This window comes from Spea bombifrons, chromosome 11, assembly GCF_027358695.1.
Source record: "Spea bombifrons isolate aSpeBom1 chromosome 11, aSpeBom1.2.pri, whole genome shotgun sequence".
In the NCBI taxonomy this organism is placed as follows: Eukaryota; Metazoa; Chordata; class Amphibia; order Anura; family Pelobatidae; genus Spea; species Spea bombifrons.
Window position 1 is genome coordinate 34,344,240 of NC_071097.1, and position 16,737 is coordinate 34,360,976.

Sequence of the window (16,737 nt, forward strand, 5' to 3'; positions counted from 1 at the left end):
ACAGGGAGGGCTGCCACTGTTTGGCCTGGAGAGCAGATAAAGCCAGGTGGCCCCAGCTCACACACTTACACATACAGGTTCATGCTAACACACTCACATATACATACACTCTCACCCTTACATACATAACGGTCACCAGGGTGTCTACAGTCAGAAGGGCTTTAAGTGGCCTTTCCCCGATGACCTGATCCTTTTATGGATTTTCCATACTTTCTATTTCTGTAAATATGTTTTGGACAGGAATGGATAAAGCACAAAGGGCAGTTCTCTGTCAGATGTATTTTGAGCTGCTGTGCCATTCAGTTTGAATGTCTGAATGTTGTCAGTCTTCTCCTGTTCACCAAGTGCAGGGATTGTGATCCCGAGAGAGTTAAGTCTGTTTACATCAGAGCCTGTCTGTACCCAGCAGAGACACCCAGAGGAGTCTCGATCAGTCTGATCCCAGCTCAATGACCCAAGACAAGCTGAGTGTGAGTGTGAGCTTTCTCTCTCTCTCCTTTTCCCTATTTCCTCCTCCTCTCTCTCTCTCTCTCTCTCTCTCTCTCTCCCCCCTGTCTCTCTCTCTCTCTCTCTCCCTGTCTCTCTCTCTCTCCCTGTCTCTCTCTCTCTCCCTGTCTCTCTCTCTCTCCCTGTCTCTCTCTCTCTCTTTCTCGCTCTGTCTGTTTCTCTCTGTGTTTTTATGGCTCCTAGAAGTGGTTGTTGCAGGAAGGAGAGCATGCCCTGAAATCCTAATGAGACGGTCAGACAGGGAGGGAGGGAATGAGAGACACTGTGTGGGAAAGAAAGAAACACGTGCAGGCTGAAAGGCAGACAGAATCACTTCCAAGAGACAGACACAGCATATATGGAGACTGGCTGGCAGTGGGAAGAGAGACTAAAAGAGACACCAAGGTCAGACTGGGGACACATTGAGATAGCGCGAGAAACAGGGAGAAAGAGAGAGCGAGAGAGGAGGAGAGTGTCATTTTGACACTCTAATAGGGGAGATGAGAAGAGACTCCAGCTCATTGGACGTGACAGCTCCCCTTACACACAGAGAGTGCAGCTCCCTGAATGTGACAGCTTCCCTGACAGAGAGAGTGCAGCTCACTGGATGTGACAGCTCCCTTGACAGAGAGAGTGCAGCTCACTGGATGTGACAGCTTCCCTGACAGAGAGAGTGCAGCTCACTGGATGTGACAGCTTCCCTGACAGAGAGAGTGCAGCTCACTGGATGTGACAGCTTCCCTGGCAGAGAGAGTGCAGCTCACTGGATGTGACAGCTTCCCTGACAGAGAGAGTGCAGCTCACTGGATGCGACAGCTTCCCTGACAGAGAGAGTGCAGCTCACTGGATGTGACAGCTCCCTCTGCTCCCAGCTGCTTCCTCCCCGTCAGCCAATCCTTGTGAGTCTCTCTCCGTCTGTTTATCTCCCCGCCTGCTGGTCCCCGAGCATCCCTGAGAGAGAAGGGGGAGAGGGGGGCAGACAGAAGGGGGAGAGACAGGTAGGGGGAGAAAAGGACGGAGGGACAGACTAGGAAACAGACAGAGGCAGTGAGAAGGAGAGAGAGAGGTAAATAGAGAAAAACGGGAGGGAGAGAGAAAACAAGAGATAGTCAGAAGAGGGAAAGGGAGGGAGAGACAGAAGGAAGGAGGGAGGGAGAGAGAGAGAGGGAGAGAGAGAGAGAGGGCTGCGTCTGCTCGTCACGTCCGGAGACATCCCCAGCATGATCCTCTGGTCCCCATCTCCGAGACCCCAGTGACGGGGAACCTCATCCTTGTGCCTCCCCCTCTCTCCTCCTCTCCCCTCTTTTTTCCTTCTCTCCCCCTTCTTTTTCCTTTCTCCTTTCCCTTGCCCCCTCCTCACTCTCCTGCCCCCCTCTTGCCCTCTCCCCACTGCTCTGGCACCCCATCTCTGGCAGTCTGCACCCCCATTCCCGGGTACCCCTGTGTGTCTCCCCCTCTACCCCGCCATGGGCTGCATCGGATCTCACAGCGCAGGTAAGAGGCTGATGGTTGATACGTTGTATCCGCAGCATGTTTATGGAAAGTGATACATTGTATCCGCAGATTGTTACATTGTATCCGCAGATTGTTACATTGTGTCCGCGGATTGTTACATTGTATTGGATAGTGAATCGCTGGATATGTCTGCATCACACACTGCGTATTGGAGCCTGATTGTTTGTTTGTGATATTGTGTTATCAATTGGCTCTATTGTGCATAATTCACCATTCTGCAGCGTATTCTATGATCACACTTATCACTATTCGGTATATATTTACCGATGGCCAAATATGTGATGGGATTACAAGCAGTGCATACAAAGCAGCACATGCCTCGTATACTATATGTGTCACCATGCACTGTGGATCTGGGCAGTAAATGCATGCACAGCATGTGGCGTGGATCATATATCACAATACAGGCTGTGTTATAATGGATCACCTGAAGCTAATGTATGGATTTATCCTGTGGGTGTACATGCAGTGCTGGTATAGCAGCTCATACAGCATATGCAGTGTGTACCAGGTAGTATAATACAGACCTTGTGCAATGAGTCACCATGCGATGTGTACTATATAATAGGTCATATTACATAGGTAGATGTGATTATTATATAGTGTAGTGTATAGTGTGTAGTGTCTAATATCATATGCTGTGTATATCTCACATGAATTGTGTAAATCCCATGTAAATATATCAGTAACTCTCAGTGATACAACCAGAAGTATGCTCAGTGAATCCCCACGCAGTGTGTACAACCTCACGTGGCTCACAATATCTTGTATGATTCTATAGTGTACACATGGTACTATGTTTCCCTGTTTATGGTTATATATATTACATGGTGAAATATCTGATATAAATAAGACTAAACACTGCATATAGCATAGTGGTATACTGCAGACCATGTATATAATATATACCATCTAGTAAAAGAATATATATCTTGTGCAGTAGTAGTTATATACTATATGTATTGCATAGTGATATATTATATAGCATATGGTTATATACTGTATAATATGTAATGCCTATATATATATATATATATATATATATATATATATATATATATACCAATTTGTGTTACCCTGCAAATACTGTCCTGTTATACTCTATATATAGCATATGGTTATATGCTGTGTATACTGCCCACCTATATACTATATACCATATGGTAATGCACTGTATATACTGCCCAGTTAAATAATATATACCATATGATTATACATGGCATGCAATTATGCATTGCATAGTGATATATTACAAACCATTTGTTATACGCTTTATACACTAACTTGTTATATACTGTACAACATATGGTGATAACCTGCATATTCTGTGCATCTATCTATCTACTGTAAATACTGCCTAGTTAAATAACACATATCATATAGTTGTATGCATAGTGATGTATTACACTCTGATATAATGGTATTATATATATATATATATATATATATATATATATATATATATATATATATATATATATACAGTGTATATGCCTTGTGGATATTCCATATTGTATGGTATATGACCTGTGATGTAATTACATATTGTATGGCATATGCCCTGTAATATAGTATATAATATATTATGCACTATTTATACACACCACTCAGTGACATATTGCATGATTAGGAATACATAGTGATCTGCTGTTTATATATTATACATAAACTGCATGGGCATATACCGTACAAACAGTATGTTATCCTATATTATGCCCAATGTGATAATATAATATATCTAAATATACATACTGATAATATTTATGTTGAGTATCTGTATAACAATTACTCATTATATATATCTAACGGCAATATATGTTTACACTGCATGTTAACTTATCAATTACTAATTATATACACATTGTAGTATTATATCGCCAAGGTTTTTCAAACTCTAGGTTGTTCATGGCTTTAGGAGACATTCTGCAACAAGTGATGGCTTTAATTTTACACAAACTCAGGGGAGGGCTGTCAAAGGGGGCAGGTGGGTAACTTTTACAACCCACACACTTTACATGTGCTGGTCAACAATATGTAAAAAAAAAAAAAAATTCTGGATGACACGATCGACGTAGTCATCTGATATACAATGTATGATATGGCACTCATGGCATGGCTATATACCAATGTGGGGGTGCATCTCTTATGGTGGGCCGCTCCTGGCGTTGGTAGCTATAGAGTGATACCCTGAATATATATTCACATTAACTGCAGGCTAGGCTTATGCATATACAACATATGTGTATATATATATTTTTATATATAATAATTGCAATAGACACTGTATAGTGAGCCAGCCCTGCATAATGCATGGTGAAAGTGGGAAGATATCTTGAAGGTCATGACACAGAATTAACTATACCTTATACTTGGGTCATCTCAGCCCCTCTTGCAGGAGAATCTCGGTAGGGTTGGCCTTTGCCATTCATAGTGAGGTTAAGGAGATGGAATGTTTACCTTTTCATTGAGAGCACGGTAGTTAAGTGGAACAGCCTGCCAGCAGAAGCGGTGGGGGTTAATACAGCGAGGGGGTTTAAACATGCATTGGATAGGCATAGGGCTCCTGAATCTAAGACCCACATCCCATATACACTCATTGAGATGTTTGTGCCTTCCCCATACAGTCCCTAACATAATGTGTGTAGTATGAGTGTGAATGAAGGTTTCTAGCTGTGTTTTGTAGCACGGCGGTATCTGTGACTGCGTGAGCGTCTGTATTTATTATCACCGTGGATGTTGTGACATTCCGCCGTGTATGGGTGTATAGAATGTGTAGGTTTTAGGGAATGATAACCCTACGTTCGAGTCTCTGTGGGAGAAAATCTCTCCGGCCCCAGCCCACTGGGTGCATGATGGGGGGGATAGGGCTCTCCTCGTGGATGTAAATGAGAAATGTATCATCATTTATCTTCTCAACAAATTAATGTTTCATATTGGCGGATGATGAATACAATGGAATAAGAGCGACACCCGGTGGCACTCGTGGGAATACATCAACCTGAGATATTATAGTGTAAGGTGTAGCCGGCTTGGAATGATGGGAGCTGTCCACCCATCCGCTATGATTGCCCTATTTAAATATATCCACTCTCATAGATGGTGTATTTTTTTACCCCCTTTGCTAATTTTCAGCGAGTGGATTCCCCATAAAGCACAAAAATCCTACTTTTCTTGGCAGCTCCCTGGAGGCAGATTAAGTGGGTGAGATGCGTGGTTGAAGATTACTTCCATCCATCTATTTTTACCCTATAATGCCTGTTTTTGCCATGTTCTGCACATTTCGCATCTATAACCCACCTACAGAGGATGGGCACCAGTGGTCTTTGGGCATAGAGATAGATGGGACGTCCATATCGAATAATCGAGGTCTACAGCACTATTTATTTGGGACTTAAATTGATTTTATATGGAAATTATTTTATATTGGTTTTTATACATTTCTTTTATTCTATGCATTGCAATCCAGTAAAATATCAGTGCGTAAAGAATGAGATTTATTCCATTCAGCTCACATCATTCTCAGCCAGCTGCGGTTGTACCTAATTATATAGTGTAATGGTATAAAGACATCATTTTATAGTAGTGCATGATTTTAGAGAAGAGATAACTGAAAATTCAGAAATAATATTGGATTACAATATGGTTTTCCATCCTCTATACCATTTTGTGTAAAATGATCCAAAATTGGATAACAAAGTAGATGTTCTCATATTAACAGTTTTATTTATTTAAATTAATTTTATTATTGCTAGTATTAGAACAAAAATCAGCTGTAGTATTTGCCCCATAATATAACGTTTTCAAGAAGCTCTATATCAGCCATTTGTATGAGGTTCTCGCTCTGTTATCTGATCCCCGATCTACTAAACCCCCCGACTCCTTATCATACTGCCTGTGGGGGACAATAGAGTGACTCAGTCTTAATCACCCAGTCGGACACTCTGATTAATGAAAGTCTATGGAGGAAGGGACTTCATTAGCATCGCCATAAAGCAGCAGCTCAGTGTGGTGTTTGAGAAGAGAAAGTCACCCAAAATATTACATGACTGACAGCGACGGCGGCTCCAGGTCTCCAGAAAAAGGGAGTTTATTGGAGCAAAATGAGATAAAACAAGCAGAAACCTCTTTTTTCCATGGGACTTCCCAGTTAATGTATAAATGTATCCATTGAGGAAATATCCAGCCCTCAAATGTTGTTATCATCCGAGGAAGGCCCAGAAATTCCCAGAACAATTCATTAAAGCTATGTTACAATGACATTTATATATTGATTGTTTTGTGCCGGTTCCATATATCCGCCTCCTCCTCACCTTCAAGTTAAGACCGAGACCACAGGGAACAAAATAAGGCCGTGACCTGATTCTGCACGGACTCCGGACCCCCCAACAGTTCCACCGTATTATGAGAGAGCCTCCTCCGAGATTTAATGTAACCAAATATTCCCCTTTTGTTATTTTTCCCAAATCCTATATTTTTCTATTCTGTACAGTACATTAACCCATAAATAAATAACCAATTAATTAAATTATATACACTACCATTCGAAATGTCCTTGTTTTTGAAAGAAAAGCAGATATTGTCCATTAAAATAACATGAAATGGATCAGAAATCCAGCGCAGACGGGGTTAATGCTGTAAATGACTATTGTAGCTGATTTTTTATGGAATCTCTTCATAGGCGTACAGAGGCCCTTTATCACTCCCATCACTCCTGTGTTCCAATGGCCCTTTATCACTCCCATCACTCCTGTGTTCCAATGGCCCTTTATCACTCCCATCACTCCTGTGTTCCAATGGCCCTTTATCACTCCCATCACTCCTGTGTTCCAATGGCCCTTTATCACTCCCATCACTCCTGTGTTCCAATGGCCCTTTATCACTCCCATCACTCCTGTGTTCCAACGGCACGTTGTGTTTGCTGATCCAAGTTTATGTTACAGCCAGAAATGTCCTTGTTTTCCATGGTGACCCCTGTTCTCCCCTATTGTTAAGTTACTGATGGTTGCTGACAGGCTTTGTAAGGGTTGGGGAGGAGAAGGTGCGTGAAGTTAAATTCAAAGGAGGACAAATGTTACAAGAAGAAGTAATATTCTAAAACTAGAGGGCCGGAAGCTTAGATGTAATGTAAGGAAGTTTTACTTTACTAAGAGGGAAGTAAACAAGTGGAATTGCCACCCAGCAGAAGCTATAGAGGCTAATACAGTGAGGGCATTTAAACATGTATGTGATAGACATATGGCTCCTAAATCTATGACGAGACTGTATTGACTGTATATGTTAAATAATATAGGGCTATAGGGGTAGCATCACTTGGACAAAACATAAATTGCACCCTCTAAACATAATGAGCAAATAACCCTCAGAAGATCATTTTAGTCTTTATTTTGAAAGTTTAATCACATATAAATGACACATTTCGGTTTCTATGGCAACAACGTATCAGTGCCTGCTTTTGTATCACATGACAATTAGGCATTCCTGGCAAAAAAAATAAAAAATGATGAATCATTTTATATGATTAAATAATTATTTCTGGATCATGTGTATTTGGTTATAACAGCATAAGTGGAACAGCACCTTTAATTCTATGAATAATCCCAAATCCCCGTCTATCCGCAGGCGGTGAAGGGGCAACTCTGGACTGGAAGGGGTTAAAGGATGCCGACCAAGGAACCACGGAAAACAGCTCCGTCCATGGAAGCAGCACCCACCGACCATCCAACGAGGTACTTTCTGCACCCCGAATCTGCTGGGTCCTCCCCCTTCTGCCATAATCAGGGGAAATTGGTTCCCAGGAGGGGATCTAACGATTGGTTGCTCTTTCCCGTCTCTCCCCCTGAGATTCTCCATCCCGCTCTGGCGTGCCGTTTATTGTATCGCTTCTCGTCTTGCTGAATGTTCTTTATTCGGAGCTTTTGGCTTTGCAGGCCCGGGAGATGCCTCCTATCCTCCTGCGCCGGGTATTGATCCAATGTTTGTTGTTAAGTCAGCACAGCGGGGAGGTGACCATCTTGAATTTTTCGTTTCACCTTTAGAGAAGATATTCTGAATTTAGGCCCAGCTGGGGCTCTAACCTCGCGTTACTCTGTTTAATGCTCAAGGAGAAAAAATCATTATTAATGATACATTTCTCTATCGTTCCGCCCGATACAATGTATACCCCGGCTCCTCCGCCTGAATTCTGTTGGACGCAGGTTATTAAAGCAATGGATCCATCAGCGGGTTATGTGGCACGATGTGGCTGAGATTATGAGTTATGGATCACTTGCGAGCAAAGCTCAGGAAAGTCCTTCCGTTTGAGAAGATGGAGCATTTTCAGTTTTTTTAGCGGAAAGGGTTAAAGCCCAGTTCTTAGAAATGTGTTGGCCGGTGAGGCTTTGCTATGTCCAAGACATGATAAAAATAATAGTATAACGTGGTCAGCATAGTTAGCAGGTTAAACATCCTCTAGAACCCTGTGATGCCCTCATACCCAACAAACATTCTGAGCTACTAGATAAGAGGGGCACAGGGAGGAAAGAGGGTCACAGGGGAGGAAAGAGGGGAACAAGGGAGGAAAGAGGGGCACAGGGAGGAAAATCAGACACAGGGGAGGAAAGAAGGCCGTCATGGGAGGAAAGAGGGGCACAGGGGAGGAAAGGAGGCATCATGGGGAGGAAAGAGGCCCATCACGGGAGGAAAGAGGGCAACAGGGGAGGAAAGGGGGGGATCATGGGGAGGAAAGAGGGCCATCACGGGAGGAAAGAGGGGCACAGGGGAGGAAAGAGGAACACCAGGGGAAGGACCAGGGGCGTCAGAGATTTGGAACTGGTTCTACTAAAGAGTGACAATTGACATTGGACCCACCTAAAGGAAAGGCTGTTGTGCAGGGCCTGGACAGACGATGGTGGGGTGGCCCTGACCACAGCTGCCTGACGACATCAGTACGGCAGCTGAAAATGCAGCGCGTGGCTGGGTATATCCCCCCGCTGGCCGCACACTGCAGCACCCGATCTGCCGCCGTTGGCCAACGGCCCACCCGCCACTTCATTGCCATCTTCCATGACGTTCAAACGGAAGGACCGTTATGTGTGTTAGCGACAAAGAACATTTGTATAAATATACATAAATATCAGGACAAATCAATCGGGTACTAAATATCGGTGCGTCCGGCTGTAACGAGCTAAAATAATTTATGGGAACCTCCAATCAATAAGGCGATCAATCACCCCGAAGGGAGAAGGTCGTCCAATGCAGCAAGTCCAACGTGGATCGAGACTTCCAGGAGGGGTATCCCGGCCAACATCACATATTGTACTTTATTTTTTTCCTAATTATGATTTTTGTCATATTCTCCCCGTTAGCGTCTAGGCGCTCGGGACGTGAGCCGCCATCTTTGTTTACGTCTGTAAATTATTAATAGGCCTTGTGCGGGAGATTAATTATTTAGCCAATAATTACTGCACATCCAAGCGAGAATTATTTCCCCGGGGTATATTTACGCCTCTGTATACCCCATGGCGATAAGTGCTTGACAATGACATTAATAGATTATAGACTTTTTGCACCAAAAAAAATATATATTTTTTTTCATACCAAAGAAGGAATTACTGTATCGTCGAAAATTACTATTTTTTATTTTAGGTGATTATTTCCCTTTAAAAGTAGCTCTAAAGACTGAAATAACTCCAGAAGCTTTTAGTCCTTGGAAATAATTAAATGTTCCATTTCTCATCTCAGATTGACGTCTGAACCGGCGGACAATGGGCCATTGTAATTAGGATCATATCTCGCTAACGAACACCATTTAAAGCTCATCATTTGGAGAGCGGAGACCCGGTGCTGGAATGTGACGCGTAGATAACAGACCTGAAAATGAGCAAATTATAGGGAAACGGAGTCATAAAATGATATTTTTTTATTTATTTCCACGGGCAGCGCGATGGCAGAACGAACCGCCGGATCCGTGTGCCTGTGAGATCGCCACGGCCGGTGACATCACCGGATCGGCCGGCCATTGTGTGTTTCTTTGTGCGGTGCGTGTGTTGGGCTGTTGATACACGCATGAAATGAGTCACCGTAACACAGATGATAGCCGCATATAAATGCCAAGAGGCCTCTCGAGTAAACTCACTCCTACGATCCAACGTTTATGCATTCAGAGCGCATTCGGCACGTATTCTGCATCCTTACCGCTTAAATCCCCCAATCCCTGCGCCTATTATTCCATATATAATATATATAATATATAATACCGGATATATACTGCCGTTCAAAGAATAGGGGGTCACTCAAAAAGGGTTTTTTAACCATCAATTAGCCTTTTAAACTTAAACTTGGATCAGCGGACACAACGTGCCATTAGAACACAGGGGTGATGGGAGTGATAAAGGGCCATTGGAACACAGGAGTGATGGGAGTGATAAAGGGCCATTGGAACACAGGAGTGATGGGAGTGATAAAGGGCCATTGGAACACAGGAGTGATGGGAGTGATAAAGGGCCATTGGAACACAGGAGTGATGGGAGTGATAAAGGGCCATTGGAACACAGGAGTGATGGGAGTGATAAAGGGTCATTGGAACACAGGAGTGATGAGAGTGATAAAGGGCCTCTGTACGCCTATGAAGAGAATCCATTAAAAATCAACCGTTTCCAGCTACAATAGTCATTTACAACATTAACCCCGTCTGCGCTGGATTTCGAACACGAACACGTTATAAATTCAGGGTGGCGTCTCGGTCACGCGGCAGCTTTTATCAATGTTCGCGTTATTTGTTTTCCAGAAATATTGTTTTTTAATGTGAATTTGTAATCAAAGTGCCAACATGCATGTAGATACACCCGCCAGTCCTGTTATCTTTTATGCTGTTCTCACCCATGTGCTCTTGCTGGAGTGACAGGGGTCCATTCATTTGATTCTAAGAACACACTAACGATGGAAGGATACCTTGTCTATTTAACTGCAACTCTCATCATACCCAGTCAGCTAGCATCTGATTTACCATAGGAGTTTTAGAATGAACATTTCCAGCGCCTGTCCAATAGGCCCCTGTATGAGACTCCTTCGTATTCCACTTTAATGATATCTGAGCTCCCTATTGGTCGTTTTCTCCCTGCCATATCACAGGTGGGATCCCTGCTTTAATACAGGTGACCTTATTCAGAATACCCCCCCCCAACATGCCATGGTTTCCATAATGTCACTTGGCAGAACCATCTGGTTGCCACCGTAGGAGAGACCCTACAATAGATACTTTGTAATTAAAGGGTTAAAGAGCTGATTTATGAGGCTTCCAGGCATTTTCCTGCGTATTTGCGGAGTCCGCCTTCTTTACGAATCGCCGGGTATATTAACCATTTTTCTGTCTTTGTGATGGGCTATTAAAGTGTGAGATCATGGTGGTGGTGATGATGTCATCATGAGATCCTTGAAGCCCCAGGACAGAGCCTTGCCATAGGGCCCAGAACACGTTACACCCGTGGCTAGTGAATGTAAGCCGTGTGCACAAACACGATGAATGAACCCTATAAAACGTTATCACCTCCATAACCTTACAGTCCTATCATTTAAGTGTCGGAAAGTATGGTGGCTGGGTGTGATGAGAGTTGCATTGTCATAAAAGATTTAGTGATCAGAAGGGCCGGTCTCCTCCTGTGTCTCGCTGTCTCTTCCTGTTGTGATGTCTCTTTGTGCTGCTATGTGTCTCATGCGTTGCCGTTCTCCCTCTCTCTCAGACCCGAACAGACTTCTCCTGGGACGGGATCAATGTGAGTGCTGAGTCTCATTGCCTTCCCACACACTCGTCCTCTCTCATGCACTCTAACACAAGATCTAAACCATACCCTCAAACCGCCCCTATCACTCTCGTAATCTCTCTTTTGCTCTGTGCTGTACACTCTCATTCATGCCCTCTCGCACAAGATCTAATCTACATCCTCTAAATCCTCCGGATTCTCATTCACTCTCTTTCAAGCTCAAACCTGTATTATTTCCTTCCCAATGACTGTCTTTTGCACTCTCTCACTCTCTCTGACTCTCATTCTTACTGTCATGTCTCATGTAGCCTCCTAGGGGCTCTGGGATCCTGGCTAAATTGTTCTCTCTTCTTTCTGCCTGTCTCTTAAACTCTCTTAGATGAGTCTGCACTCTCTCACTCACCGTAACTGTCTCACTCACAACTACACTATTTTAGACTGTTTCATTGTTTTCTAGAATTGACTCCAGTTCTTTCTTTTAACCCTTCTCCTTCCTCCATTTATTTGGGGAATATTTTCAAATATATATATTTTTCTTACTGTTATCAATTTTAAATCGTTACTTTTTAAAAATATATATTTTTTTAATTATTGATTCTTTTATATTTTAAATAATATATTTATTTTCATCTATTTCATCCTCTCTGCCTATTATCTAAACATCATTAATTTTTTTTCTCCATGTCCATATGGTAACCCCAACTTTATTAACGTTTCTGGTGAAACCAACCACCTACCATTAATGGTCATGTCCTAGTAAAAAAAAAATTTACTTTCTCTGTCTAGAACTCCTTAAATTTGATCAAATTTGCCATTCGATGTCATTGAACCCCAGTGAAGAATTCTATTAGCCGATACATTTACTTAACAGCAATGATCCATCTCCATGGATCCCGATCATTTCAGGAAGAGCGTCTTCTCTAGAAATTCTCTTCTCTTCAGAAGTCTTCTTCTTCCTGCAAATTCAGGAGAAGAACAAGTAAAAAAAATAATTTGTCTCCATATTTTTTTTTTTGCACAGGTGTTTTTTTTTCTCCGTTCCTTCACTTTCTATCATTCCCTCACATCGGGGATATTCTAAAGCACCTGGCTGTCTCCAGCCCATCATTGACCACTTTCAGGCTCCGTATCCCAACAGATAGAGTCTCAACCGAGTCTTCCTTTAACATTCGGCAGTCACTCTATCCGTAGGCCGTTATCACACCGCCTGTCTCATCTGTCTCACGCTCTTAATCTTGCTTTCTGAGCTTTTATTTCCTCTCTTTTTTTTCCCTTTGGATCTGTCTGTCAGCTGTCCATGGAAGACACCACCTCGATCCTTCCTCGATTGAAGAGACACTCTAATGCTTATGGAATTGGCGCTCTCGCCAAATCCTCTGTCAAAGGTACTGTGAGCTCCTCGCTGAATCGGCATCACAAAGTCGTTGCTCCTGCCACGATATTTGTCAAGACTTCTTTATTTTTTATCTTCTCCCCCAAGGTATCTCTCGCTCGATGAAGGATCATGTCACTAAACCAACAGCTTTAGGTTCTGGTCGAGTTGCTCACATGATAGAGTGGCAGAGCTGGGCTCAACAGCCGCCACCGCCCAACGAAAACACCAGGATGGACAGCGACGCGTATTCCGACCTGAGTGACGGAGAGAAGGAAGCTCGGTTCCTGGCAGGTGAGGAGGGTTTTATTCTTCTTCTGTTAAATATATGAAAAAAAAGACCTTGTTTCAAAGTCAATAAGTGATCTGGCATCGTCATAACGGGAGGCGCATTTCAAAGACACTTTTGTGTAATGTGGTTTGGTCAGAGGTGGCTCCAGCAGATGGGGTCTTCCCAATACTTTAGATGAGATATTGATGTCATTGAGTAAAGCGTTGACTTTCATCGCATCTCTTTTTATTGTACACCCTGAGCTCTCACATTCTAAAAGAAAAAAATATCCCAGTGTGTTTATAGCACTCCCTTCTCCCCAACTGTTACACACATTTAATAATAACCCAATCTGTGTATAGCACCTTCTCTGTCATGTTGTTCGGGTAAGATGCTCTCATCGCTTGCGGCTTGGCACGTAAAGGGTTTAATCACTGTATTTTGCAGGAGTAATTTAACACCCATCACCACATGGCTGTCTCCTTCCCTGCGCTGCGCTCAGCGGAAACGCTCGTCGTTCTTAGAAAGCAAAGTCCTCAGATAACATTTCTTAAAGGAACATGGACCTTTAGCATGGGAACCCATTGCCCAGATAGGACACTAGCCCGCGCACACTCACACTTATACTATCGAATGCAAGGATTCATTATTAAATGGTTACTTAAACCACCGGTCTCTCCAAGGGTGCTTGGGTGAACTCGACAACTCAACTTTTTGGACAAAGAGCCTCCAGTTGTGTTATCATAGAGATTAACTTGATTTCTGTTGAGTAAACTCTGGGAGTCAAGGTGATACAAGTCTGTTAGTCAGTCGAGTAGTTGGATGGCTGTCTTGAGCTCAATGGAGTTCTGGTTCAACTCACCTCCTCCTAAGCTGTTGACTTCATGATGTTGAGTTGAAGTTTGAAGTAATTCTGCCAATTGAATCAAGCTCACCTGAGTAACTGGACATTCCCGTCATCTCAGCTAAAGCTTTCATGTATGGGCCTCAATGAATCGCAATGGTTCAGGTCATCCGAAACCTCAATGTTTAGTGTATTATCTCTGCTTTCAACAATATTGTTTCTTTTTGTGTCTTCCTAGGTGTGATGCAACAATTTGCCATCTCAGAAGCAACTCTCATGGCGTGGTCATCGATGGATGGGGAAGAGGAGAGCGTCAACTCGAACCAAGAAAGACAAAGTGAAACTTACCAAGAACTGCTTGAGAACCAGGGTATGGACCAGTGGAGGGGGGGGTAATGATACATGGAAGCGCTTACCATAGGCAGGTCAACCATAGTAAAGATAACACACAAGCCTTGGTGGAGGTCTGTTTAAAGAGCCGGTGAATTCAGCTTTTAGGCATCAGTGACGCAAACACTGTGCCAATCATTAAAAAGCTAGATAAGCAGCGAGCCGGGCAGTTGCAGTACGCCGCTCCCTACATGAGGGTATCAGGAGTTAGAATGGACCACCTTTGTAGTGCCAGGAGTTACCTTTCAATGGGAAGGGGGAGTGAAGTGGAAAATAGATGATGGCTATGTTTAACATTATGATTCTTTTTTTCCCATGCTTCTCTCCTATCCTCGTACCTTCTCAACCCAACCATTCTTTATTTTGTCCCTCCTCACACCGTCTCTTCTCATCCTTTTTCTACTTCTCTCTCCCCTTTCACTACGTTTCTCATAATCCTTTTTCCTCCTCTCTTTCCTTCTCCCCCCCATTCTCACCCATTCCCCTTCCTCCTCCTCTCATTCCCATTCTGTCCAAACATCTTCCTTTTCTATTTCGCCTTCTCACCATTCTCTCTCCCCCTTCTCCCTCTGCTCCCTCTCCTTTTCGCCATTCTCTCCCCTTCTCCCTCTGCTCCCTCCCCTTCTCGCCATTCTCTCTCCCCTTCTCCCTCTGCTCCCTCCCCTTCTCGCCATTCTCTCTTCCCTTCTCCCTCTGCTCCCTCCCCTTCTCGCTATTCTCTCTACCATTCTCCCTCTGTTACCTCCCCTTCTCGCCATTCTCTCTACCCTTCTCCTGCTCCTGCTGCCATTCTCCTTCCTCCCCTCTTGTGGGTACAGATAACCTTGGCCAGACACACTCCGACTGCTGGCCTCACTCCTATGTGTCACAGGGACTGTACTGTCTTGGCTCTTCTGAGGCTTGGGCCAGCAGCGAGCAGTCTCTTACAGCATCTCCAGCACCCAACGGAGGGGTAACATCAAACCCAGGACCTGAGTCCTTTGAGGAGAGACAGCTTGAGAATATCTGTGAGATTGCCCCTCAGTTGCTACAATCTAAAATCTCCCCTTCAGAAGAGGATGATGCTCTCTGTCACGACCTGCAGTCTCTGTCTCCGCCACGGGAGGAGTGCGACAGCCTCCCGCACAGCCGTAAGGTCTCAGATGTTGCCACTTCTGGCGTCCAATCCGGAGAGGAGGAAGAGGAGCGGGAAATGGAGAACTGAGTCACCGAGGGAAGAAAAAAGGAGGGGGAGAGAGAGACAGGCACTGCGAGAGACTGCCTGCGCACCACTCATAAAGGTCCCCGTATCATTTATCAAAGTGCACTCAGAAGGAATGGAACTGAAATAAGTGTCCATTTCCCAGTTTTTCCATACAATTCATTTCAACCAATTTCCCTTGAAACATACAAGGCTAGCGATATTTAGGGTCCGGTGCCTAAACCTTTCCCTCCTGAGTCCTCCACCAGTTGTAAAAAATGTATAAATGTTTATGAAGATAACACATGAATAACCAATCAGGAAGAGAAGGCCAGGTGCCTTTTGGGAAAATGGAATGTTCTAAGCACAAGAGACACGATGAGATATTATTAATTTTAGCCCAGTGCTCAAAGCTATGTATAAAGTAGCAGGTGTTGGCGGAAGCCACGGTAACAGCCCCGCTCAGCACCCACCTGCCAGGGCAGGCCAGCCAGGGGTAAAATGGCCCAGGTCTGTCCCTCCATATAGGAATTGGGCCCAGAAAGGGGGACTTATTGCCCCTCTGCCCCCTAACCCTGCTTAATATACCACATTGTGGCACTCATCTTTAATTTCCTGTTTTCCGCAGCAATTAAAAATAAGATTACAAAGTATAAAAAAAAAAAAAAAAAAAGCTGTTACCTGAGCAGCCAGTCAGGAATGGGGGGGGGCAGTTAAAAGATTCCAGCTTTTCCCCCAAATATATTTTAGGTGCCATTTTGTGTTTTTTTTAAAAAAAGGAGATATGACCCATACTTTCCATCTCAAGAGGTTTCCCTTGGGGGAAGGAGGAGTTTGAGTGTGTTGGGGGTGGTACATAAAACATATGGGAGGAGCTAGCTTGCAATAGCTGTTAAAAGGGGTACCAGAACTCAACCCAAAATCTTCCTGAATTCCCAACGC

At 43.7% G+C, this 16,737-nt stretch overlaps 1 protein-coding gene across 3 annotated transcripts; it reads left to right on the plus strand.

Annotated features, from left to right (window-relative positions):
• The first annotated feature begins 432 nt into the window (after nt 1-432).
• Nucleotides 433-16,445, plus strand: FAM131B (family with sequence similarity 131 member B). 3 transcript variants are annotated; one of them, XM_053451348.1, is made up of 7 exons: nt 433-470; nt 7,621-7,727; nt 11,718-11,750; nt 13,030-13,123; nt 13,219-13,404; nt 14,464-14,595; nt 15,434-16,445. In XM_053451348.1, the coding sequence occupies exons 4-7, from the start codon at nt 13,036-13,038 to the stop codon at nt 15,817-15,819; spliced, it is 792 nt and encodes a 263-aa protein (XP_053307323.1). In that variant the 5' UTR covers nt 433-470; nt 7,621-7,727; nt 11,718-11,750; nt 13,030-13,035; the 3' UTR covers nt 15,820-16,445. The 3 variants fall into 3 exon arrangements, with proteins under 3 accessions (XP_053307323.1, XP_053307322.1, XP_053307321.1); XM_053451346.1 differs by lacking the exon at nt 433-470 and adding an exon at nt 1,686-1,980; XM_053451347.1 differs by lacking the exons at nt 433-470; nt 11,718-11,750 and adding an exon at nt 1,685-1,980.
• The last annotated feature ends 292 nt before the right edge of the window (nt 16,446-16,737 follow it).

Excerpts from the sequence above, each read along its gene's own strand:
- FAM131B (XM_053451346.1), top strand. The coding sequence starts at position 1,953 with ATGGGCTGCATCGGATCTCACAGCGCAG. Across the intron at positions 7,728-11,717 it reads CCCACCGACCATCCAACGAG|ACCCGAACAGACTTCTCCTG; the intron begins GTACTTTCTGCA and ends CCTCTCTCTCAG. Across the intron at positions 14,596-15,433 it reads AGAACTGCTTGAGAACCAGG|ATAACCTTGGCCAGACACAC; the intron begins GTATGGACCAGT and ends TTGTGGGTACAG.